Raw genomic sequence first — 26,867 nt, 5'->3', positions numbered from 1 at the left:
GTCTTATATGAGGTCTTGGTGTTTAGAAAGGAAATATCTCTAATTTGTTCTTCTTAAAATAGACTAGGAGCTCTCTAACATCTTGCTCTATATGCTTTTTGTAATCTTATTAAGTTTCATTAAAAAATTACAGGATTTTGATTGGAAATGTGTTGAATTTATAGATTAAATGTAGAGAATTGATATCTTTAACATCTGTTTCTTGAACATGGTATATAGAAATACTACTTTATTTTATACCACAATTTCCTTTTTAATATCTATATATCAGTTATCTTATTAATTCCTAAAATATTTTATTGTTGCTCTTGTAAATAGGATGTGTATATGTGTGCACATGATGTTTCTTGCTCTCAAGTCAGTTTTGTTTGAAATTAGCATAGCTATTTCCATTCTTTTTTTTAGTATTACCATGGTTTGTCTTTCTCTGTCCCCTTGCCTTTAATCTATGTCTTTATGTTTAAAGTGCATTTGTTACAGATAATATTAAGTTGAGGCTTTTTTTTATTATTATTATTCACACTGACAATTTCTGTCTTTTTTGGTAGATTTAGACCATTCACATTTAAAACGATTATTGATATAGTTGAATTGGTATCTGCCATATGTGTAGCTGTTCTGTATTTCTTCCCCGCCTTGTTGTCTGTCTGTCTGTCTGTCCGTGTCTCTGTCTCTGTCTCTATCTCCGTCTCTGTCTCTGTCTCTCTGTCTCTCTCTCTCCTTCTCTCCTTCTCTCTCTCTGTCTCTCTCCTTCTCTCCCCTTCTCTCTTTCCTTCTCACTTTCTCTCTTTCTTCTCCTCCCTCCCTCTCTTTTTCTCTCTCTTTCTCCATCCCCATCCTTTCTTTCTCTCTGTGTCTTTCATTTCTTTTTCTGACTTCTCTGGTTTTAATTGACCATTTTATATGATTCTATTCTCCTCTCTTACCATAGCAATTATACTTTTAAAAAAATTTTATTGGTTGCCTTAAAATTTGTAATATACGTATTACAATATACACAAGTAATATAAGTTCACTTTTAAATAACACTATACTGCTTACCAGGTAATGCAGGGCAGGTGTTTTGTAACAGTGTATTCTCTTATCCTTTTTCTCATCCCTTATTACATTGCTGTCAGTCATTTCACTTATCCATAGTCTTTTCGCCAAATACATTGATCTATTATTTTGAACAAACTTTTATTTTTTATATCAATTAAGAATAAGAGAAATAAAAGATATGTCTTTCATCTATTCTTTCTGTAACATTCTTTATGTAGATTCAAGTTTCTGATCTACATGTTTTTCCTTTCTCTATGAAGAACTTTTAACATTTCTCGCAAGTTAGGTCTACTGGCAACAAATTCCCTCCATTTTTGTTTGTCTAACAAATAATTTATTTTCTCACCGTTGAAGGATAATTTTGCTGGATACAGAATTCTAGTTTGGTTGTTTTTTTCCTTCAATACTTTAAACCTTTAGTCTACTCTCTTCCCGCTTACATGGTTTCTGAAGAGCAGTCCAATGTAATTTGTACCCTTGTTCATCTAAGGTAAGGTCCACTCCACCACCCCGCTTTGCCAGCCCTTACTTCTTTTGAGATTTTCTCTTTGTCTTTGATTTTCTTCAGTTTAAATATGATATGCCTAGGTTTGGAGGTTTTGTTTGTTTGTTTGTTTGATTATTTATCCTGCCTGGTGTTCTCTGAGCTCCCTGGATTTTTGTCACTTGGTATCTGTTTAATTTTGAAAATTTTTGTTGTTATTACTTCAAGTATTTCTTCAAATATTTTTTCTGTTCCTTTCTCTCTTCTCCTGGTATTCCTGTTACACATAGGTTACATCTTTTTTGAGTATTTCATCTTCTTGAATATTCTATTATGTCTTTTTCATTCCTTTTCCTCTTCGTATTTCAGTTTGGAAAGTTTCTATTGATATATCTTCAAACTCACTGACTCTTTCCTTAGTATATCTCATGTACTGATGAGTCCATCAGAGAGATTCTTCATGTTTATTACTTTTTTTTTTTTACTTCTGGTATTTCTTTTTGATTCTTTCTTGGAATTCTCATCTCTCTCTGCTTATAATACCCATCTGTTCTTACATGTTGTCTACTTTTTCTCTTTTGCATATTAATCATACCTATTTTATGTTCCTAGTCTGATAATTCTAAAATCTCTGCCTTATCTGAGTCTGGTTCTAAAGTTTGCTTCATCTCTTTAGAGCATCTTCTTTTGCATTTTAGCATGCCTTGCAATTTTTTGTTGGAAATCAGGTATGACGTATCAGTAAAAGGGACTGATAAATAGACTTTTAGTGCAAGATTTTTCATTTATCTAGTTGTATAGTATTTGTGTAGCTTTTTTGTCAAAGGCTAAATTTTCCTTCAGTGTCCCTGTTCTTTTCCTCCCCTGTTGTCTTTGGGTTTCCCTAGACGTCTGTAAATAGGGTCTGAAGCTTGCAGTTCTTTCAGCTATAATCCCCTGCTATTATACAGGGGCCTTGTTGATATGGAGATAATGTAGAGGAGGGAAAGTGTAACTTAATCTTTTAATTAAGTCTCAGCCTTTTAGTGAGCCTGTGTCTCTGGACTGTGACCTTCACATGTCTTTCTCCTTTCCCTCCCTATCTCCTTCACATGTATTTCTCAGTTCCCTCCCTACCTCCTCTTCAGGAAGGCAGCTAGAGGGAGCTGAAATTAGGTATATCTCTTCTATACATCAAAGACTTGTGGGGGCTAGAGATGGGTATTTCCCTTTTTCCTGGTCATTTAGACTCTGCAAAATAGTTTTTCTTGAGAGCAGGTCTTTATCGATGAGAACAAAGTACTCTCTGGGGGCTGTTTCAGAATGGTTACTTTGCTCCTCCTTGTCAAGGACACAGAGGATTTTTCTTAGATTTTCACCCTGAGAACCTGTTGGTACTTGTAGAGAAAGTATGGGTTGCTCTATGGCTGGGCCTCCAATTTTTATCTCCCAAGTTAGTCTTTGCTAAGTCTGCAGCAGTTATTGGCCCTTTAGTAGTTCTTACCAGGCTCCAGCAGAGGCTTCTGCTTCAGCTTAGCTGTGATTCTCTTTATTTGCCTGTTACTCTAGTTTTAAAATCAGACAGCATTTTGCCCTAATTCCGATGGATGTAAAAAGTGTTGATTTTTGGTTTGTTTGTTTTTTTCTTGTTTTTAGGGCAAGAAGGATGACTTCTAAGCTGTTTCAATGTTGGACTAGAAACCAAAACGCCTAGCCTTTTTATTTTAACCATCTGTACCCAAAGCTAAAATGTCTGTCTCTAGGCTGGCAGCCTCCCCCAGCCTCTCTGCAACACACACACATTTCTTCCTTTCCTTGGATTACCATGGTCTCTTCCTGTCTGGCTACCTGTTAATCAGATGTCCAAGACTTTTCCCATTGTACCCTAAAACCTTAAGCCACAGTTATCAGTGTACTTTAGTGCTAGTTTAACTCCTTTCTAAACCCAGCGTAGGGTCTCATATCACTGTATTTTTCTTATTTTTTAAGACTTTTCCTGTCATTTGATATTTCATGTGTTATATGATAGGATCTCTAATCTGTCATAGGAACAGAAAATTAAAATACATAATTATTACTACATAATACAATATAATCTCTATATAATCTCTTTTAAGAGAAAGAACGTGTATAGTGGACAAAATAAATAGGAATACAAGGCAACAAACAATAAACTACATCTAAAATATGTGGTTTTCATGATTTAATTTTACTCTTAACTTTTTCTTTAACTTAAATATATTCCAAATTATATGCATACAAGTTAAATGAATAGAAGTCTTTGATTTAACTTCCTCAATTTTCTTACATTGTCACTTTTAAAATTTAAAATATTTTTTCTATGAATATTAAGAAAAATTGTTAACGTTGCTGATTTTAAAGATAATATAGAAACCAAATAATTTTTACCTAATAATTTTTTGTATAAGTATTTTTTACTTTTTTGCCACTAATATGTTAAAATTTTAATTATTAAAAACAGAAAAGTTACTTAAAATTAATATTTATGACTTTCAAGACAGTAAAACTCAAACTTAAAAAAGTATATATATATAAATAATGCACTGAAACTTGGGGAAATCTTATTTTTCTACTTAGAATTTTAATCCAAGAAAGAACTACCTAAAGGTTTAAAGGCAAAATAGGATAAGTACATGGCATGTGAAATTTCAGAGAGAAGCCAAGCATAATAAATCCAGTGTTTGCCAGATTCTCAGTGTTGGGTAAAAAATTTTTCTTTAGCTTTTAAAAATTCTGGGACTAGCTCCCATGGAGGAGTGCACAACTCCAATCAATAGAAGATCAGTGCTGGCTACAGATAGAGCTTGAACTGCTGTGTCAGTCCCCACAGGAACAGAGATACTTTGCCTTCAAGTTGGAGGTTGAACTGAAGAGCAGATCAGCAGGCAAGGTGGCATTAACTTTAATTACCCTGCTTAGGATGTGTCTAAGATTTTACTTTACTACTGCCTGCCTTCTTATGTTTTTGAGGAATACCAATAATGTTTTTATTGGAGCAATATTAATATAATGACTTTGTGAAAAAAGTGATTAAGAGAATTGAACTTTTATCAATTGATTTATTAGGTATTTGAATTATACATGTTCAAAGTATGATGTGAGAAATTCTTTTGAGTCCTTTTTATTAGCACCTTACTTTTGTCTTAGTTTGTATTAATGTCAAAATAAAATAAATCTAACTTGAGCTTTAAGTTAAGCAATATGCATTTAATAACAGTTCATATAATTTAAACCTATTTTATTCATTTATTAAATTTTATACTAATTTTAGTAATTCTGAATTGTGTTTGGAAAATATTATAGTAGGTGTCTAACGTCTTCAAGAGACACCTGCAGGTAAAAAAAAATCAAAATACAAAAAACTATTCTTCACAGATAAACTTAATCACTAGAGGCATAGTATATTTGCATGTTTATGATAGGGATTAATTTTAAATTGTATTTTATACTTCTCTTGGTACTTTTATAAATTCATAATTTTTATATTCTTTTTCCTTTTAAATACAGATCAGCATGTCTGTCTGAAATCCTCATACATAAATATTTTCTTTTTAAATTGACAGAGATTAAAAGATGTTGGTGGAGAAGCATTTTACCCACTACTTGAAGATGAGTGAGTATATATAGTCTCCATTTACACTTATTTTACTTTTCTGTTCATGTTAGATTGGTAAGAAGCTTAAATATTTTCTTTAAAAGTATTTTGTAAAAAGAACACAGAATATGGTATTTTGATTTTTTTTTTAATTTTATACCTTTTGTCAATTTTACTGCCTTTGTTTCTCTTTTACAGCCAGTCTAATTTACCTCATTCAAACAGCAATAATGAGTTGTCTGCAGCTGCCACTCTCCCTTTAATCATCCGAGAGAGGGACACTGAGTACCAACTAAATAGAATCATTCTCTTTGACAGGCTGCTAAAGGTAGGGATTCTAAAATGTAAAGTGTTGTAAGAGCCCATATACAATTTTTTATTTCATTGGTAATTCTTAAGGAATCTTGATACCATGAGAAGACTAATTCTTCAGACCTATCTTTATGATTTATATTTAATTATAAAAATGATACATATGTGTTCATACTACATAGTATATAAAATTAAAATGTAAAAGCAAGATGCAGGGATATATGCAAAATCATATTAGACAAAAGATTAATATCCTTACTATTTAAAAAACACTTAAAAATCAACAAGAAAAAGCACTAATATTGAAACAGAGAAATGGATAAAGAACATAATAGGAATACGAGCCAGTAAATCTATTCAAAATATTTATCCTCGCTGGGAGTGAAAAAAAAAATTAAATAGGCTTTTTTTTTTTCTTTTGATTACCAAATTAGTAAAGTGAGCAAAGGTGTATTAAGATTAAAACTTTCATTTCTTTGGAATAAGTGGAAATCAATTGAAACATTGTGTAAAGTAGTTTGAAAGTATATATCAAGAGCTTTAACAGTATCCATATCCTTTTTTCTAATAATTCTTTCGTAGAACTCACCTCTAAATTACAAATTTACAAAAGGACAATTTTATATGCAAGAATATAGAAGTAGCCATATAATAATAACTTATATTTATTGACTACGTTCTATATCACCAGATATTTTACAAAGGGCTGTATATACATTATTTAACCCAGATGAGCTGGTAATATTTTTCTCCACATGACTCATTCATAATTTTCTCAGTGCACAAAATAGAGAGGAATGATTAAAAACAGTAGAATCAGCTCCTCTCTTTGGTTCAATTATACAAAATTTACAGAATATAGGGAACAATTTCACTGCTAACTTATAAGTATTACTAACACCAAAATAATTAAAGATACTTAGAAATTTATTGAAGATCACCTTCAACTTCATCAGTGGTATTTATTCAGGATTTTCTAGGCTAAAAAGTCTACTTGATAATTTGAGACATTTTTCAAATCTTCTTTCATCTGTAGGCTTATCCATATAAAAAAAATCAAATCTGGAAAGAAGCAAGAGTTGACATTCCTCCACTTATGAGAGGTTTAACCTGGGCTGCTCTTCTGGGAGTTGAGGTAAGAAAGAAAAGAGAAGGTTAGAAGTTGGTCATAATAGTGCTAAGGAAGAAGGAAGAAGAGGAAGGTGCTTTCCAAATATATATTTTTCAAGTTAGAAAATTATGTAGTAAAATATGAGCATTAAGAATATTTGGCAATTTTTTTTGGTGGCAGGCAGGCTGGCTCCATAGTTTAGTGGTTAGCACGTCTGCTTTACACGCAGAAGGTCCTGGGTTCGCTACCCAGGTGGAGGCATGGACCAGGCCCCGGGTGCGCAAGGCCCCCCGGGTGTGCCAGGCCCCGGGTGCACACCGTGAGCGTGTGAGAGGAGACACCCCACCTTCATAGATCCAGTTCTTAAGGAAAAAATGGCAACATCCATAGGTCAGGGGTGGAAGAAAGAAGGGGTGGGGGGAGAATATTTGGCAATTTTAAATGCAAGGAATGAAGGAATAGAAAAGACTAGAACAGGAAAATATAATTGAAGGCTTGTTAGATTTATATTATTTAATATGTAATGAGCTTCATCAAAATTATCTTGATTATTTTCCAAATCAAAATATTTTAAGAACATATATATCAGTTATAAGTGTATTATCCTGCCTATAAAGTATGTTTCTTTAGAAGAAGGATTGCCTATTTATAAGTAGTTCTGTCTAAGTTTGGAGAAATCTTCCACTTCAGTTTGAACCTTGTCCAAAATCGTTAACATAATTTAGTGTCGTTTGGCACATCTATCCCACAAGAACCATGCTGCTAAGACAAATAGCTACTTTTTCTTCTACAACACCTAATCTGTGGCAATGAGGAAGGAGAAGTGTCACAAAATTACTGGGGTGACTTGCAGTACTAACAGAGAACTCCGGTGACAGCCGTCATGATATTGGGCCAAATCCTTGCGAGATTTTTTCATTTCCAGTCAATTTCTTTGTCATCTTGCCTTCGTATGGTCCCTTATCAATCTTTTATGTATATTTATCATGCATTTTTTTTCCTGAATCCCCTCAACTATTTTCAGTCCTTTTCAACTCCCTGTTAAAATAATTTTCTTTATTTCTGATTCTTTCAATGAGTATCTACAAACTTCTTTGAATTTGGGTGATTGCTTTAGAAGAATGCCTGTCATACATACCATACGTATGTATGCATAGCTAGAATTGTAGAACCATATAATGCTTAAGTTCAAAAAGACTTCTGAGGTTAGGTTGTCCAAATCTGTCATTCTATAGATGTACCAGAAAAATTGATGCAGCAAGTAATGTCATAGTTTAAACCCCAAATTCCTGGCTCTTCCTATACCATTGCAGTAAACCAGAGTTATAATTGTTCCATGCTTGGCCTTATTAAATATGACTAAAATTTGAAGTGGTTTATTCAGTTATTCCTTCAGTAATGATACAACTGAAAAATGTAAATGATTTCTTTAGTCCCATAATGATTCCATAACTACATGACATTTCACTCTTTAATTTCTTTTAAACTTTTGCTTCCTGGTGCTTACCTACCACACCTTTAAATAGTCCCATATTATTTTTGCTTTCATTATCAACTTTAGCAGGAAAATTTCTTATGGGACAGCCCTCCCCCCCACCCCAATTTTTAAAAATTTCTTCATAAAACTTACTGTTTGAGATAACAATAAATAGAGAGCAATATGGCTGTGTTGTGTTATGGAGGCTACGCGATTTTGCAAAGCATGCTCATTAGGTAAATGACTCAGCCAATGCATTTTTCTTTTGGTGTATATAATTCAAATGTTCCTCAACAAAATGGCAAATTATCACAGATTTTCATCACAGATTATTAAAAATGTTGAGGATTTTTTTAAGAGGTATACTTTGGATTTTAATATGCCTATCAGTAATTGGGTAGATTTTCAAAGATAGATGTTTATAATAAGTACGTTTTGAAGATAGATGTTTATAATAAGTATGTTTTGTCTAAATTAATAATTTTTCAAGGATATAATGAATTAATAGTATCCTCTCTTATTTTTTGCAGGGGGCTATTCATGCCAAGTATGATGCAATCGATAAAGATACTCCAATTCCTACAGATAGACAAGTATGGTTTAGATTTTCTTAAACAACCTAAGATAATTGGGCTGAATTTTTTAATTTTAGAAAGGCAGGAGGAACTTTGTTTCTTTTCATTATGAGTACTCACCAACTATCATATGCATAGTTTATGTATTCATAAGCTAGTGAGTTAGTACTGTTCCTTAAAGGAGTTTAGGTCAAGTATCTTTTCTTATTAATTATACTTTTTTATCTGAGGAAATCTTCCCTTTATTTAGACTAGGTTGTAAAAGGTTTTTTTTTGGAAACTATGATAATACATACTTTTTCAAAAGAAATGGTCTGTTCTTCTTATTCGAATATACAACCTCTCCATTGTTTGCAGAGTATTAATATAAAACACCAGAATTATGTAGTTGATCTATTCTGAAATTTATAATATAATCTCTCCATTTCCTTGCCTTGTGGTTTATTGGAGATCACTCTATTACAGTTCCACCTTATTGTTTTGCTATTTTACAGATTGAAGTGGATATTCCTCGTTGTCATCAGTATGATGAATTGTTATCATCACCAGAAGGTCATGCAAAATTTAGGCGTGTATTAAAAGCCTGGGTAGTATCTCATCCTGATCTTGTATATTGGCAAGGTAACTTTCCTTCCATATTTTTAAGATTTTTTTTTGAAGTATTAGGAGCATGTTGCATGACTACAAATTTTAAAAATTAGAACAAAATATGAAAACATCCTTGACTTTCAGAAAAGTCCATATGAAAGCTATGATCTACTTGTTATATGAGAACTTTTTTTTAACATCTTTTTTAAACAAGTAGATGTCACTTAAATGTATGATATGTAATTTGCCATCATGTTAATTAGGAAAGTAGAAAGAATATTTTGTGCAATTGTGATCTTTGTGGGTACACTTTTTCAGTGCTTATGAAAGTAATAAAATAATTTCATATATAAATAAGTTGGGGCTAGTTAATATTCTTACTATTTAATGATTTGTGATTTATACTTAACATATTTATTAAGAATTGGGGAATAGGATAGCACCCTAAACTATTTACTTATTTATCTTTTTAAAAAATATTTTTATTGTTTCATATCCCTGATTCTTACCTTTCTCATTATTATTGTTGTGGTCATTGATAAATTCATAAATGAGAAACCCATTCCACCCAGTCCTATATTTAAATTTGTTAAAATGAACAGTATTTTTAAAAATATTTTAATTAGCTATTAATGGCCAAACTTAAAATGAAGCTGTTATTTTTCCTAGCTCTGTCCATTTTAAAGGAGTTCTATATCTTCCTAACAATTATGGATAGATTTATGTACATTCTTTGAACATGACAACATATGGACAGCATTATTATCAATAAAAGAAATATGTCATATATTTGTATTTCACTTCACAATTTTTAAAGGATTTTTTTCATGATACCAAATAAACATGTAAGACAAATCTCCTTCTCCCAGATGAGGAAACACTCCTGGAGGTGTTAAGTGATTGACAAGAATTCACAGGGTCAGAGATGGAAATACGTCTTAAGCCTCTTATCAATTTTACATTTTCCTTGTAGTATATTTTCTCTCTTCAACTCATAATAATGTTGATAATAATAATAGCTGATTTGTATTGGGCATGTACTTTGTGCTAGTCACTATCAGTTACTCCCCGCAGTAATGCATAAGGTGATATATTTCTGGTTGAGTAGTATTTTTAATGCTTAATCTTTGTAGAGGTGGAGCAGAAAACTGGATAAAATATATATTTACAATTCTACTGAATTTTATTTATTCGAATTCTTTTCTACAATCCCTCCTATCAGGTCTTGACTCACTTTGTGCTCCATTCCTATATTTAAATTTCAATAATGAAGGTAAGCCTATTCATCATTTAAATAATCACGATGCGTATCATTCTAAAATATTTTACTTAAGCATGAAAAGCTTTTGTTTTTGTCATAAGGTTCTTGCTTTCTTTCTAGGAGATACCGTAAATTTCTGTGAAATCTGTTAGATTAATTTTAGAGGATGTGAATAATTATTTTATTATTGGAGCATTTCAGTTGTGACCAGGCAATGATTAGAGATTTAGGGAGAATATGATGGATTATTCCAATACTTTTATCTGCATTGGTGACCTATTGGTGTTCTAATATGAAACATTGGAAAAAATTTTGACTTCTTTAGAAATTAGTTTTAGTCTATGTATACTTTCTAAACAATGTGTAAAGAAATCGCTGTTGGTCTTGGATCTCCAAAGCCTGTCATTTCAACTACACCTCCTTAATGGAGACTTTTCTTATTCTCCCTCCTAAACCCACCACTTTCTATTTCAGGAGTATATTTGTATATATTTTGTATACTGGTTATTTATATACTAACATAGTAACCCTTTCTTTGGTTAGCAGCTTTTTTTAATGATTGTTTTTTGTTTGTTTTCCATTCCTCTGTTACAGTGTCTTTTTTATAGATTTTTTCGTAAATATTTGTTAAACTTAACTGCCTCAAATCTCTAATAATATCACATATAGAAAGTACTATATATAGTATGAATCTCTGGAAGCCTCAGTCTCCATTTTTTCAAATTCTATCTATTTTATGTCAGATTTTGCATAGATTTATGGAAATGAGCAGAGATAACATAATCCCAGGGAACTAAAATTTCACAATTTGAATTGCTTTAAAAATGCACTGTTCTATAATATCATTGCTCTTTATCTAGACTAGAATTTGCTATGTTTAGTTAGGTATGGTCCATTATCACACATATTGATCCAAGAATAGTAAACAATCTGTGTTTGAAAGAGCAATTAAAACTAGTGTTCCTAAATTGAAGTTCTGAGTCTTTTTTTGTTTGCATCAACAAAAATCAAGGATCTGGAGGTTTCTATAGCTCATTAATAATGATCAAGTTTAAAGATAAAAAAATTGTAAAGTTCAGATAAGAAAGGTTATTATTATTGTGGGATAACGATTGCTGTAGTAGTTTAAAATTAGAAAGTTAGTAGCTGGTTATCTTGTGTTGTCCAAAATGTTTAGTTTTAAAGAGCAGAGGGGCTTTTCACCCCTAATTTGTGTTTTCAGTTATTAAAAATAATTTTGTTTAATATTAGATTCAAGAATGTATAATAAGTGACTGAATGACTACTGATAATTTTTCCCATTAACTAATTTGTTATATGTCTTTGTCTTATTCTTTCTTAGCCTTGGCTTATGCTTGTATGTCTGCTTTTATTCCCAAATACCTGTATAACTTCTTCTTGAAGGACAACTCACATGTAATACAAGGTAAGCAAATGTCTTTTCTTGTCTTTTCAAGGGAAAGTACTTATGTCAAGTAACCAATACTCAATCAAATTTATGATTTTGACTCAATATCAGGTGATCATCCTCACTAAAACCAATGAAGATATCATTAAATTTAGTCTTTCCTCCACGTCCACAAAGAATTATAGTATTTTTCTAATATCTGATCTCAGTCTAGTATAAATTTAGATGTGCTAGTTTAAGAAAATGAAAGTCCTGCTATTTGTCTCTCACAATTACAGGCATGTTCATAGCTCCATGTGTCTATAGTGTAGATAGAGGAAATTTCATAAATACCTTGATTTTTTTTATTGTTAAATAGCATTTAACCTTACATAGGTCACCTATCAGAAAATATTATTTGGGGGGTTATTTTATGTCTCTAGATATGTATCTTCCATATTATAGATCACAATTAGAGTGTTTTGTGAACATTTTAAGAGTCAGTATAATATTTCTGGAATCCTTTGTTTTATTCTGACTACTGGCCTTTCTTTCTTTAGCTACCCTTAAATTCTATCAAGTTGGTTTACAAATCAAGGGGCATATGCATTTCAATTTTTTTTTTTTAACTTACTCAAGGGACCTTTTAAATGCATTTTTGAAATGACCATGAAATATGACATAGTGCCAATTTCATTGGTTCTATCTTATCTCCCCCTTTAAAGTAAGAATTTTTTTGAATATAACAAGCCATACTATAAATTATTCTAAAGCCTGCCCAGAGCAACCAAAACTTATGCTATTCTTATAGCTTATATTTACATATATTAAATGATATGATATATAATTACATATAATGTAAATGTTTACACATATTTATTTGTGTGTATTATTTATAACACATATTTAAGCCCAGCCATGAATGTTTGGCAGAACACGAGGAAAATGTTTTCATGACAGACTAGGATTCCTCAGTGGATCCTTAATTAGTCATGTAATCTCACATAGTAATTATCTTTTATCAGGCTTAAATAAGAATGATACTTAGTAAACTGGAGGATAGATGTGGAAAATTGCCTGAGATATGATTTTTTGTTTTAAAATTAACATGCAGTTGAATTATGATTGTTGATCTTACATACCTCTGGCTCCTAGATAAATTATGACTGTAAACATATCTTTGCTAATTGGAAGGAGATAAAAAGTAGTTAAAGTTAAACCCCAAAGTTTCCTGGGACCTTGGGCTATGTCCTAGATCTTCACTTTAATCTATAACACTTGAAGCTGGTATGAATTGTACCTTTTTTTGTTTCAGAGGAAAATATGAGACAATGAATAGATAGAAAGATTTTTGTTGCATTAGAGTAAACATCACATCATGAAAAATTATTAATCAAATACCCATTCTTTATCCAGCACCCATAGGTAAAAATTCACATTAGATATGGAATTTAGCTTTATCATGGTATTGAATGCAGTACCACCTCACCTTGTTTTTTTTATCTTGATGCTCCTCTTTGTAAAATATATGACGTTGCTTATAGGTAAATAATTACAAAATACATTGTGGCCATTAGAAGCAAAGTTTTAATTGAGGAAAATAGAGGAAAGCTACTTGTACTAACAGGTTGTCAAGGATTTTGTACTATTTCTTGAAATATTAAAAAAAAAAAAAAAGAATTTAAAAAACTGACCAAAAAGGCAGACATATTTGGAGCTTATTTTCACCAAATAATTGGTTTGAAAAATAGATCTATAACTTTATTAAAGAAAGGAGTTGAAATTATTAAGAGAATGTTTTCATTGAGTTATTGTTATTTCAATCTCAAAAAGAAAAAGTTGAGCTTTTTACAATATGTTTTAATTTTTGTAATATGTAATAAATGATGGTTACTTGCCTTTGAGTAGATTATTACAAGTATGTTGTTTAGTATGTGATGAGTAAATCGGCAATAATAATAAATTATTGAAAGAATGGAAAAAAATAAGAAAATATGTTTCGTAGTCCACCTGAACCCTGTAATTACTGACTGTATGCCTGTTTTCTGATTAACATGATGTTAATTCTTATTCCTAATATATCAAATGCCGAATGGTAAGAAATTAGAACTGGAACAAATGCCTACATATGTATATATAAACAAATTTGAGGCATAATTATTCTATTTGTTACTGCTAATAAAGTGTTTTTCCTTATTTATCTGTTATACTGTCTGATCATAAAATAAATGTGAGACATTTAATATCACTAGAGAAAATGTATTTATGGAACTTAATAGGAAAACATTGTTCATCGTGTGTGTAATTTGTGATTTGAGAAATGAACTGATAGCTCTGAAGGTAGAAAGTAAGTTGCATCATAATTTGTTGATATATTTGATCATTAGCAGTAAGTGATTAAAAGTGGTAACAAAACGAAATTATCTATTAAACTTGTTTTTTTCATGAAGTTAAATTTCATTCAAAATATTAACTTATGTGAATTTAATATTTATTTGAGGTACTCGGTAAAAATGATTGTCTTAAACTTTATTGTCTTTTCAGAGTATCTGACTGTGTTCTCTCAGATGATTGCATTCCATGATCCAGAGCTGAGCAATCATCTCAATGAGATTGGATTTATTCCAGATGTAAGTACTTGGCGTGTCAATTAATATGAGGTAAAAAATAAAGAAAAAATTGGCAGTACAAAAGAGTTCTGTTTTTAGTTTTGTTATCAGAAGTCCATAGTTTAACAAGTTTCTGTTATTAATTATAGCCTTCTGTTATAAAGTCTGTGTGGTTACCTTCCATATTCTCCCTTTAAGGGGAAGTGTCTTATTTTCCTTAACGTACTTTATACTATCAAATTATTTTGAAAAACCCCTTAGTGGTAGTGTTATTTTAAACTAAGCTGTGGATTTTCACTTGGATTTTATGATATTTGGGCCTATTTTTTGAAGAAGTAGGAAATTTGAACTTAGTGAATTCTTTAGTAGCTTCTTTTGTGTTTTGCTTGATATGTTACCTTGGGAGCTTTGCCAGATTTTGGCTTACTTCATTAACTTCTCAGTAGTTCATATTAAGCTAAAAGTCAGAGTTGACTTGCAAAGGTTACCCAGGGTGTGGCTTATCCTGATACTCATCTGCGGTACGTGACATGGAACCAAGCCTCTTTTAAGAGGAAGTTGGAATATAGTATCATATGTTTTTGTAAACCTCAAAAATACTTTTTGAGGTAGAGAGCTCCTTATTCTTTCTTAATCTTTGTTTCTTCATCATTCCTTTCCTCTTAAGGCTTATTTCCAGAGACCAGTATATAAATGGTCAAGATTGGGGTGAAAAAAATGTTTATATTAATATTCCATTAATATATTTAAATTGTAAGAGTAGTACTTATAGTATAAATACTTACAGAGTGCTTTGAAGTTAAAAATACTTTCATAAATGTTATTTCATTTGATTCTCCAAACCAATCTGTAAGGTGTATGGAAACAGATAATTTCAGTTGTTTAATTAATAAGAAATTTAGTGTTTGAGAAGGTAAGAAAACTAAAAATTTAATTTACATCATTTACAGAACTAAAAATTTAATTTATATCATTTGACAACCCTCTGCCCCTAGTTTAGTTCATCTTCCACTGGGAGAATGGAGACTAAAACATAGGTGTACTTACTCCTAGATCATTATTCATTACTGTGATGTGATCATCAGGCCTAAAGTAACTATCCTTAACATATATACTGTCATTTGTTTCTAGGGTTATGGAGAAACACCTTTTATTTGAATGCATGGTTTATTCAATGAATGCTCCAAAAAGAATATGTACAGATTATAAAACAAACAGATATAAAATAAGGACAAGCCCAATTATAATATGGATACAAATGAAAAACTTTATAAAAAATTAACCGGTATATGTATTTTTATATTAAGTATTTATTTTTATATAGCCCCAACTTTCTTGTTTTACATTATAAATGTGAGGCCTAATACAAGACAATATTATATTAAATCTTACGGCTGGAATTAAAGAAATTATAGAGGTGCTGACAACCGAGTCGGTAATGGTGTTAGATTTTTGAGGGAAAAAATATTAATAACTAAGAACAGACTAAAAGAAGAGATAATTGCATTCAGAAATTTTTTTGAAAGCATCTAATTGTGCTCAATGCTGAACAGAAAAGTACCATTTATGATAAAAAATAAATACAGAATTATAAAAGTCTGTTAAATCCTTAGACATATTCATGAATATAGATGATATTAAGAAAGGAATCACAAAAGAAAAAGTAATTTATCTTTGCTTTAGTTATTCAGAAAAATCGAATTCTGAATGGTGCAAGAAGCAATGGTGAGCAGAAAACATTGTAAAAGCATAATTGAACATCTATTGTTTACTGTGCGCCAAAAGCCGCTCCACTGTCTTTAAACACCTTTCATCTAATCCTCACAAGTCTGTAAATCTAATCAAACAATGACTATTAAATGTTTATATGTAAAATTAATTTGGAAAAAGCTAACAAGATGCAAATAAAATTCTAGATGACAATGGTATGAAAGGTTTAAGAGTTGGTAAGACTTCAGCGTAAAAAAGTTTTCTAATGTTTTTTTCATCGTTTGAGGGTAAAATAAATATGCTTATTATAATTAGACATCAAGTCAGGGATCCTTTCAGATTTGGGACTTGATTTTACCTTATTTAAATCTATAACTAAGCCAGTTACTGTTTCATGGGTACTGGCAGAATACACAAGACTCCTGGGATCAGAGACGAAGAACTTTATCACTCACAGCATAGCAAGCAGCATGAACATAAGCATTTTCTGTTGGTTCTCATTGCCCCCAAATCCCACTGAGATACAGTAAAGTGTTCAGATGATACCTACCTATGCAGTGTATTACGTTATAGGAGAGAAATCCTGAATTTAGGGAATTTGAATTTTTGAAAAATTAACAGTAAGCATACCCATTCTTTGCTCTGAAGATAGAAAAAAACTATCTTTTTCTTCCAAGGCTATAGGAAAATCTGTCCTTTGCTGCAAAGGGAGATTCTATTTCTGTTTTCCAAGGTTATTTTTATACAATCATATTTGAAAAGATAATCCAGGACAAAGAGCGGTCACTGCCTCTGTTCACAAAATAATACAGAAGTACAAGAATGCATATTAAAATTTTAATGGTAATCACTAAAAGAATAGAAAGAGAATGTATAAGTTTTAAATCAATTAAAGGGGTATATGTGGAACAAAGAAAAGCCAACCAATTGTGTGAAAACAAAGAACATAGAAAGAACATAAGCTAATTAGATTGCCTGATAAAGGAAATTTTCAGATATTTTTAAAAATCCATCTATATATCTATTTATAAAAGATAAACATAAACATAAAAATGTAAAAATATTTGCCAAAAAGGAGATAAACATATATCAGGCAAATATTAACCAAAAGAAAATTGATACAGTGATATTAACATAAACCAGTAAAACAGAAAAGAAAGCACAAACCAGATCTCCTCATGTATGGAATTTAGTATGTGACAGAGATGGCCTTATAAATCAATTAGAAAAGGAAAGATTATTGAATAAATAGCCCTGATATTATTAGGTAACTATATGGAGAAGAGATGAGAATCAAAGCTCAACCCCACATCATACATAAAAATAAACTCTAGATTGACTAGAAGATCTATATTTGGAATGTCATATTTATAATTTCCATATTGAAAGGAATTCTTATAAAAGTTATAGAAAGTGGAACATAAAGTTTAAAAAGAGAATTTGAATTGAGAAGTTCTACAAAGGAGTCTTCCATTCTATTAATAATATTATTTTGATTTTAAATTTTTTGAAGCAGTCATGGCAAGATGTTAACTCTGGGTAGAGAGTTCATTGGTATTTGTTAAATATTCTGCTACACAGGGTAAGTTAATTCAATAATTTTGGCAGAATATATTTATCCTATTTATGCTTCCCTTTATGACCCCCTCCTATAATTACTGTGGCATTTTTGAGTAACTCCTTATAAAAACTCCTCAATACCAGTATTACTATGAAAGTATTGTTATTCTTATACATAGTGTGATTAGTCTTAAGAGACATTCATAAGTCATGCAGAATGAAGGACAATTGCTTGTGGGATAAGAATGTTCAGTTCATAACAAATACTGAGCATCCCTGTACCCCCGTCACTGATTACCTGCAGTAACCCCCAAATGATTGTAACAATGAAATGCTTACATGTATTTCTGAAAAATGACTCTGCATATATTTCCAATTACACTCTGGAGAATGGTTCTACCACTGTCTCTTGTCACAGGGAATGGACAAAAAGTATTTAAAAAAGAAAATTAAATTGTTAATAGGAAGATTGTTTCTTGAAGTCTTTTATCCTGTTTTTTTTATGTTTATTTGTTTTATTATTTTGTTGGCCTGTTTCTTAAGTCTGTGGACAATATGAAAATGTTGAAACTATTTTTGAATATAACTTTGAAAACAGATTTCATGTTTTTAATGTAGAGGTTGTTGACAAATAGTAGTATGAAGGGGTGTGATGAAGTGGAGAATTTTCCTAACATTTTTCTTACTCTATAATCACTTATTTTTAGTCACATCTCATTAGTTTGTGCAGTGTTTCTCTTTTCTCTTCTTGAATTATTGTCTTCATTGTTCTACCTTTAATTTTTTAGAGCACTTTCTATGTCTCTGACAATACAAGTGATGATTCCTCAAGGGGAAAGGTGGGCACTTTGGTAATAAGATCCCAAACTGAGTTTCCTGCTCAATAACTAATCCTATCAAAGTAAGCCCTCTTTAGTCTCCCATCATTGAAAGCAGACTCCCGTTGCAGGAAAGATTGTGATTTCTGGCTCCTTTCCATTTGCTTTGGTCACAGAATTCTGAATACTGAACACTGCTAAAACTTGAATAGTTAGGAATATTGTGCACTGATGTGATACTTAGATTATATATGTCATGGTAGTTATATGATTTACATACAAATAGTGCGAGTAATGTGTATTTGGCAAAATTGAGGCCACAGTGATTTTTATCATTTTTGTCTTGGTATATGTTTCTGCTTCTGAAAATATACCAGGCCTTTGAGTTGAGAACAGGAAAGTATGCTTCTTTATTCTTAAAGAAACTGTTTTCCTGAAGTGCTATGAATAGCATTAAACTTGCAAATTATAAAAAATTGTAAAGAGAAATGATACTGTATCTTAGTTCTCTATGTGCTTTTTGAACCTACTGTCGCTGCTAAAGATAAAGCTTACAAATTCAGTGATAAGCAAGTACACTGGCAAAATCATTGTCATTTAACTGCAATTTTAATAGATGCCTGTACTACTACTGATTTTCTCCTTCCTTAAAAGCTGATCACTATCATTTTCAAAATTTATATTCAGCTGAGTTTGTACTAACAGAAAATGTGAAAGGATTGCTCAGAAATATTTATATATTTATTTGTTTTCTTTATTCATTTGTTCAGTTGTTCTTTCATTACTGGCCTTCATGTTATTGTTACATGAAGAAATTTTAGATTTTAATCTAAAGAGGAGACTACTGACAATGAGGTTTTTAGATTTTATCAAGATGTTACAGGATAAATAAGGAAATAAACCTTATTTATAATCTTCCATAACAAGAATCTCCACTAACCTGTCCTAGTATATCTGTGATGTGCTGGAATGTCCTTTTGTTTGGCTACTGCTATGATGTCCCTGACATTAGTCCTAACTCCATTCTATTGAACTTGGATTCTCGAAGGCCCTTGAATACATAAGGCTTATTGAGCTCTCTTTCTTATGGAGCTTAATTACCTTTCAGAAAGGGCTCATATCTTAGAAAACAAAGGCCTATTGATTCCATGGAGATGATAAAGTAGTATATTGGTAACTTCTTTCTAAGAACACATACATACAAATTAAATATTCAGCAAGTTTTCTGATTTAGTAAATCCTCACTTGAATCCCCACACTGTTTCCAACTTAATATATCCTTATACTGGTTGAGAGTCATGTGAAAGGAAGAATAACAATGGTTCTCAAACTTTTTGATCTCAGGACCCCTTTACATTTTTAAAATTATCAAGGATCACAGGGAGTGTTTTTTCATGTGGGTTTTATCTGAATATTTACTGAGACATTTAAAAAGATTTATGTATTAGTTTATTAAAAATGACAATAACAAAACCATTGCTAACCAAAAATAACGTTTTTCTGAAAAATAATTGTTTTCCAAAACAAAACAAAAAAATGGAAAAGTGATATTGTATTATATTTTTGCAATCTATGCTTAAATAGAAGAAAGCTGGGTTCTCATATCTGTTTCTGAATTCAATTTGTTGTGATATATTGTTTTGGTTAAAGTGTATAAAGAAAATCTGGCCTTATTCAGACATGTAGTTTCATAGGGCCTTTTCAGACAGTGGTAATTTCTTAGAGCTTATTTGCATTGTAGAATCTAAAGTCATATCAATGCAATTTTCATACCATTACATTCAAATCCATTGGTTTATCTTGCACTTTGAATGGCTCTTTCACCCATGCAACATCTGTAATGCTATGCATTGGTCATTTGGTAAATAATCGGTTCACTGAATTATGCATATCTTTAAACTATGAAACATGTCATTATACAACAAAAAAAATCACGTTCATTAATATCACTACTGATGTCATCCAAAAAGTCTTTAAGTATTGGGAAGCTGCCAAGCTTAGAATGGCAGATATGCTTTTCCAAACTTCCAATTTTCATCTGACAAGCTAGAAATTTTTCTTGAAGTGACAGGCTCAAGTCATTCATATTTTAAGAAATGTCTGGTAAATATTCAAGCTTGAAAAAAAAATCATTGTTTATATGTCATTCTTTCAAGTAAAAAATGCTATTTCTTGAAAAAAGCACCTATATTGACTTACAGGTCAAATGATTGTCCAAGCACTTTTTCTCAAGATAACCATTGTACTTCTGTACACAGCACAAGTGCTTTATGCATACTTCCCATTTTGTTTCATGAAACATTAAAAATATGTTAACGAAATAATTTTTACTTTATAAGGATATGACTTTAGTGCCACTATCTTGATTTATGATAAGGTGGCAGCAGTTTTATCCACCAATGGTTTTGCACCATTAGCACAAATGTTTATTTAGTAATAAAGAGCAAAAAAAATCTTAGTATTGTTACAAAAATAGCTTTGAATTCATGGACCTCTGAAGGGTCTTGAGGATCTCCAGAGATCTGTGACCACGATTTGAGAAAGCAAGTGTAGAGACTAAGCACTCATATGCTGGTGTCAAATGTGCCAGGATTCTAATCCTGACTCTTCAGTTTACTAGCTAAATACTTACGTTAGTTTCTCTTATTCACAGTCCTCTTATTGTTAATGTTAATTATAATAAATTTTCCCTCATAGGATTATTATGATGATTAGATGAGATGATACATATAATCTTTTCTACACAGTTCAGGTACACAGTAAGTGTTAAGGGGTTAACCGTTATCGATGTTATTTTATTTATTAGAGTCTGATCATGTTGCACTATTTCTTTGGTTATATTTATATAATTTACATTTAAACAAGCATTATATCACAAGCTATAATGAACATATTATTTTGCTGCCTCAGTTAATGAATACTTTGCCAGAGGAGATATGATAACAATAAAAACTAATAACAAAACTTTCTTATTTGTCTGAATTAGTGAGATTGCTACTTGTCATTTTGAATTTTAACTTTTTTTTATTTGTTTGTTTTTAAGGTACTTTTATATCTCCCAAAAAGCGCTGCGTGGCATGTTTTACAGTCTTTTTTGCAAAGTAAATCGAATTTAATTTTCCTTGAAAAAAAATTTTTATACTCAATGAGATAATTGAAAGATACTCTGGAAATATAGCTAATGCTTCCCAAAAATGATAGTGTGGATCACAGAACCATCGAATCGTCCAAATGATTTTATTATTAATTTCTACTTTATAGTTTTCCAGTTCAATATTGTACGTCAAGTAAGAATAAAATAGATATGTTTTTGCAGTTAATTTGTTTTTTATTTGATTCCTTTCTTTTTCTTTTAGGGAAATCATTATTTGCAGAAGATGTAACTAATGTAATCTTTGCTATACAAGGAAAAGAAAATTAACCATTTGCCATCTGGGCCAATGGATCTTTTTAATTATTTTTATATGTTTAAGTCATTTTTTGAATAATTTGTAGAAATAGGAAAAAGGCATAGTACAAAATAACTTTATTAAAAATTTTAGTAAAAATTTAAATATAGCAATGCCCAAATTTTCTGTGTATTCCTCTTTTGGAAAATATATATATATGAAATGTGTAATAACCTTTGAACTTACTGCTCATCTGTCATGCGTGAACCTGGATGGAGTATATTCATCTTGTAAAGATTTATTCCAGATTTTAAATACATCTCTAATAGATTCTGGCTTATTTCTGATTCTCTAATGCTTGCATGGTCAAAATACAATTATGAAGACAAAACATTGACAGAGTTCATAACTTTTTTGAAAAACAGCTATCTTTTTTTGTCCCATAATTATAAAATATTTTCATTTTTAGATTTATGAGCACAAATTAGAATGATAAATCTAAAGTTTTATTTTTCTTTCTAATCATCTGTTTTCTTCCAGTCATGTTGTAAACACATCTACCTTTTCTATTTGTCCACTTAAATCATATCAAATATTATTGCAGAAATATCATTTAACGGTTATTCTCACACATCTTTTTAGAAATAGGATGGTCCAGGATGATGTTGCAAAATATTATGTGATGAAGTCTTTCCCAATGAATGGCTAACTTATTGTGTTCTTGTATTTAAAGCAGTTCATCTAAGATTTCATCACCAGAGCACTCACACTTTGAAATTTCACTTATATGACCAGTATTACTAGTTTACTGGAGTCTAGAATACAACTACTAATCTTCTGGTTGGCCTAATAATTGTGACATATTATCCTCTGTCAGTTTTCTTTTCTTTGCTAGTAATGGTGGAAAATGAAAAATTCTGAATTCTCTCCTGTGTTCATTAAAAACTTTACAGTAACGATGGTATCTCCATACATTTTTATATCTTCTTGAAAGACAGTGTAATACACAATATGGAAAATGAAAGATTGTATAATAGTGATGATTTATTTTAATACCATACCATCCTTTTATGCAATTCCATCATTCTGGGTATTTTTTTTATTACTTTAGTCTTTTTTAGCATAGTTGGGAATAGCTGATGAATAATGATGAATAATTTTTACTTTGATAAAAGAATAAAATATTTCATGATATAAGAAATATAAGATCACCAAGATTTCAATAATGTATTAGAGTTAGACAAAGATCCCATAGAGCTATATGGTAATTATAGAATGAATTTTAATATTTTCCTCAAAAGAATAGGTAAATTTTCTCTTTATTTTTTGTTCTACTTTAAAAATACTGAAATATCAATCCTCACAAATAGTTAGAACTGCTCAAAAAAGAATCTCAAAATCTAAAAGTGAATTCTCTATACCCTGCAGGTTAACGAGATACAGTATAGGCAACAGTGTTGAATGGGTATTGTAAACTGCCCTCCCCAACTTCTGTCCCTCTAGCACACTAACATTTATTTTTTAACAGAAAGGTGGACTCATTTGAAAATAAATAATGAAGAAGAGAGAGAGAGAAAGGGAAACAAATAAAATAACCACTTACAAAAACAGAAAAAACAGTATTCTGTTATCTCATAGAGATAACAGACATGATCTTACTTTGAAAAATGAGCTCACCAAAGAAAATAAAAAGAGTTCAAAAAATGGATTTCAAGTCAACAAAAGGAGATGAAAAGTAAACTGATAAAGCCCAAAGAAATTTTAAAATATATTAATAGTCCCATTAAAACAGAAAAACCAGAATAAAAGTATAAACCCAGTCAATGACATAGTGAATAGTTTTGAGGATATCATACAGAATAAAATGGAAAAGGATAAATATACTTAAATAATTGCAAAGAGGATTTCAGGTAAGATTTCACAGCAACATTCATAGAGAACGGTGTATAAATTTTTAAGAGAAAGTTGACTGAAGAATGCATAATAGCCAAGTTGTCCTTCAAACATAAATGTAGCAGATAGGCATTCTAAAACATGCAAGAGTTTAGGGAATACAACCCCTAGTAGCTTATTTTAAAGAATATAAAAATAAAAATAGATGATGAAATTCAAGCAAGAAGATGTTGAGTAAAACTAAACTCAAGGAACAGGTTAAAAGGACAAGGTAGATCATTAAATCCATTTAAATATAGGGCTAATACTAAACAACTGTGCTAATTATGTTACAGCATAGAATGTAAATGTTATAAACCTTAATGATGTAAAAGTAGTACATAAAAATTGAGGTATTAGAAATCAGAGAAGGGATAGAAAGTATAAAGTACTAATTTTTTCATCTTTCAAAACAGGTAATTAATAGATAATATGCTCGAAAATGTAGTTCGACTTTAACTAACCTTCAGAAACTGATATATCTTATGATAAAATAACAGAAATTTGTTTTACTTATTTTTGTTTTTTCTTAAGTTTATTTAGTACTTCTAAAAAATAGCAAGTGTAATATAATCCATGTTTTCTACAAATTTTATTTATCTAAAATTTTAGCTTTATATGCACAGAAATATATCAAGAGTAATGTTTATCGCATATAATTTGGGGGTGTTAGGATTTGAGGATTTTTTAAATGGTTTCCTTTTTATTTTTTCCTTTTTTCTTTTTCTTTGTCCTTTTTTTTTTTTTTTTTTACATTTTCTTCATCATAGGAAGTTCTATAACAGTGCTCCTCTGGAATGATCCAAGACTAAAATTACAAAGCAAGCTTTTTGAGTGTGTTCACAATAAGTATGTGTTTGAGGTAATTTACCCACAGTGTAGAGTATATAGTGTAATATTAACAGGTAATATAGAAAAATATAACTCATTTCCGTCTTCTCTGCCATCCTTACATTGTGTAAAGAACAATAGAGTAGCAGTGAGAAGTTCTGGATTCTAGTGCCCACTTTATAACTTATATACCTGTGACCTTGGACATAGTGACCTACTTTGAGCCTCAGGTGGCTCATGAATAAATTAGGAAAAATAAATAGTACCTACCTTGACTGCTCACAGGACTCTTGTGAACCTCAGATAAGTTGAAATAAATAAAAATGTTTTATAAAAAATGGCAATGATATAATATGAGCACACGTTAGATAAGGAAAGACTTAGATCCAAGTTTCAGGTCTCAAACCAAACATATCACCAGAGTATAAAGAAGGCAAAAACTTACATCATCATTGGGAGATCTATGATTAGTAATCTGTAGAATGCCAGGTGATTTAGACATATATGAAAATTTCTGAGTGTCAGAAAATAGGAAACATATATCCTGGAAGGTCTAGTTCTATAAACTTGACCCTGGGAAAGTATAGATGGTATTGAGTCAATATAGTCATTAATGTGCCAGGAAGTCTGTTCTAGACTCCTTTATTTCAATTGTGTTTTCACAGTATGAATCAAGTGTTCATAGTTCTCTGCATCTGCAATAGCACCTAGCATAATAGTTTTTATATAAGAATACAGTAATATTGGATGCTTTATTTTAACAACAAATAATCTTTGCTTCAGGATTACTGGTTCACAAAAATATCAGAACATAATTTTTTTTTTCTATTTAAAATATTCTAAAGAGTTCTGTGAATCACTTCGTTGTCTTATAGATTTATAATCCTCACTTTATGACTATTGGCCCCTTATTGCTGGTTATGGAAATAAAGACAGGTTTTGTACTTGAGGGCATTTCCTCAAGATTCCAAACAATAGAAGACCAAGAATACTGTTAACTAAGAAGAGCTTTGTAGTACTGCTTTTGCCTGTACTACATATTTTTTTATTTACATGAAACCCTTTCCCATTTCACTGAATTTATCCTTATTTAGCATAAGCTATCATCTTTCTTCATTGTTGAAAAAGATAATGGTCTTTTGAAAATAAGTGGTAAATTAGAATACAAATCTTGTATTTTCTTGATTTTTGTGAATTTTTTGTGTCAAGCCATGTTATACTATATGTAGTTAAGAGGACAGTAGTCAGATATAGACAAAAAAAGGATCTTGTAAAATTTGGAAAATAGAAGAAAAAGATTTTATGTAAGAATATTTTAAATATTTTGAACTCAGAGAGCTGAAATGGAATTGAGGAATGTTGATTATGAGAGCCAACAGGATGTAAATACTTCAGCCTTCTTACGCTATGCCTAGCTTTAAATGAGTTTACCTCCATCTGTAAAATAACATCTACAATTCCTCAGGCTTAGGATTCTCTTCTTTTTACCTTCTACCCCTACCCTCCTTATTCTAATAAAACTTGTATATCTTTTGTTAGATGGCTTCATGAGGTTACCTTTGGGTTGTTACCTATTACAGAAGCTTCTCGGTTGTTATTAATGATAATTGTAACTCCTATACTGATGCCTGATATATGCCACATACTTTGTCAGGTGTTTTAGATCCATTAACTAATCTTCACAACTATCGAAGAGATATGTAACTACCAGATCACAAAGTCCAGAGTTTCAAAGTTTTAAGAAAATATACAATGGTCTCTGTCACTTTGAAAACCTGCTGGTTTGTAGGCATCCTTTTCTGCATTTCCCTAATGCAGGAAATCATTGCAAGGCATCAAACTAATGGTCAATATGTATTTATTTTATAGTAAATAAATGGCTTATAATAATTTAAATATAAGAATAAATGGCTTATAGTAATTTAAATATAAAAATAGTGTCTAACGAGGTAAAATATGGTATGCACATAAAAAGGTTGATTAAAAAAGTCAATTAGAAGAACTCCTTTTTGTAATAATTATATATATATATGTATATATATATATAGAGAGAGAGAGAGAGAGAGAGCATGTTTGTCAATAAAAATCTATTTGACAAAAGGTTCATAAGATTACTTATAAGAAATATTTCCTTTTTTAATCTTTTTTATTTTTATAGATTTTCCAAGTTTTTGAGCCATAATTTTC

General features: G+C 30.7%; 1 protein-coding gene across 2 annotated transcripts in view; it reads left to right on the top strand.

Moving 5' to 3' along the window:
* The window catches only part of TBCK (TBC1 domain containing kinase), a 159,761-nt gene that overhangs the window by 53,140 nt on the left and 79,754 nt on the right, over positions 1–26,867 (top strand). For both annotated transcript variants that reach the window (XM_006918893.3, XM_015595020.2), the window contains exons 13-20: positions 5,089–5,138; positions 5,319–5,448; positions 6,469–6,567; positions 8,551–8,613; positions 9,090–9,216; positions 10,406–10,456; positions 11,787–11,870; positions 14,376–14,461. In XM_006918893.3, coding sequence (XP_006918955.1) covers positions 5,089–5,138; positions 5,319–5,448; positions 6,469–6,567; positions 8,551–8,613; positions 9,090–9,216; positions 10,406–10,456; positions 11,787–11,870; positions 14,376–14,461 — 690 coding nt within the window. The remainder of the gene's footprint in view (positions 1–5,088; positions 5,139–5,318; positions 5,449–6,468; positions 6,568–8,550; positions 8,614–9,089; positions 9,217–10,405; positions 10,457–11,786; positions 11,871–14,375; positions 14,462–26,867) is intronic.

This window comes from Pteropus alecto, unplaced genomic scaffold (genome assembly GCF_000325575.1).
Source record: "Pteropus alecto unplaced genomic scaffold, ASM32557v1 scaffold5, whole genome shotgun sequence".
Taxonomy (NCBI): Eukaryota; Metazoa; Chordata; class Mammalia; order Chiroptera; family Pteropodidae; genus Pteropus; species Pteropus alecto.
The sequence above is the reverse complement of the archived record's forward strand: the minus strand, read 5'-3'. Positions and strand labels throughout refer to the sequence as shown.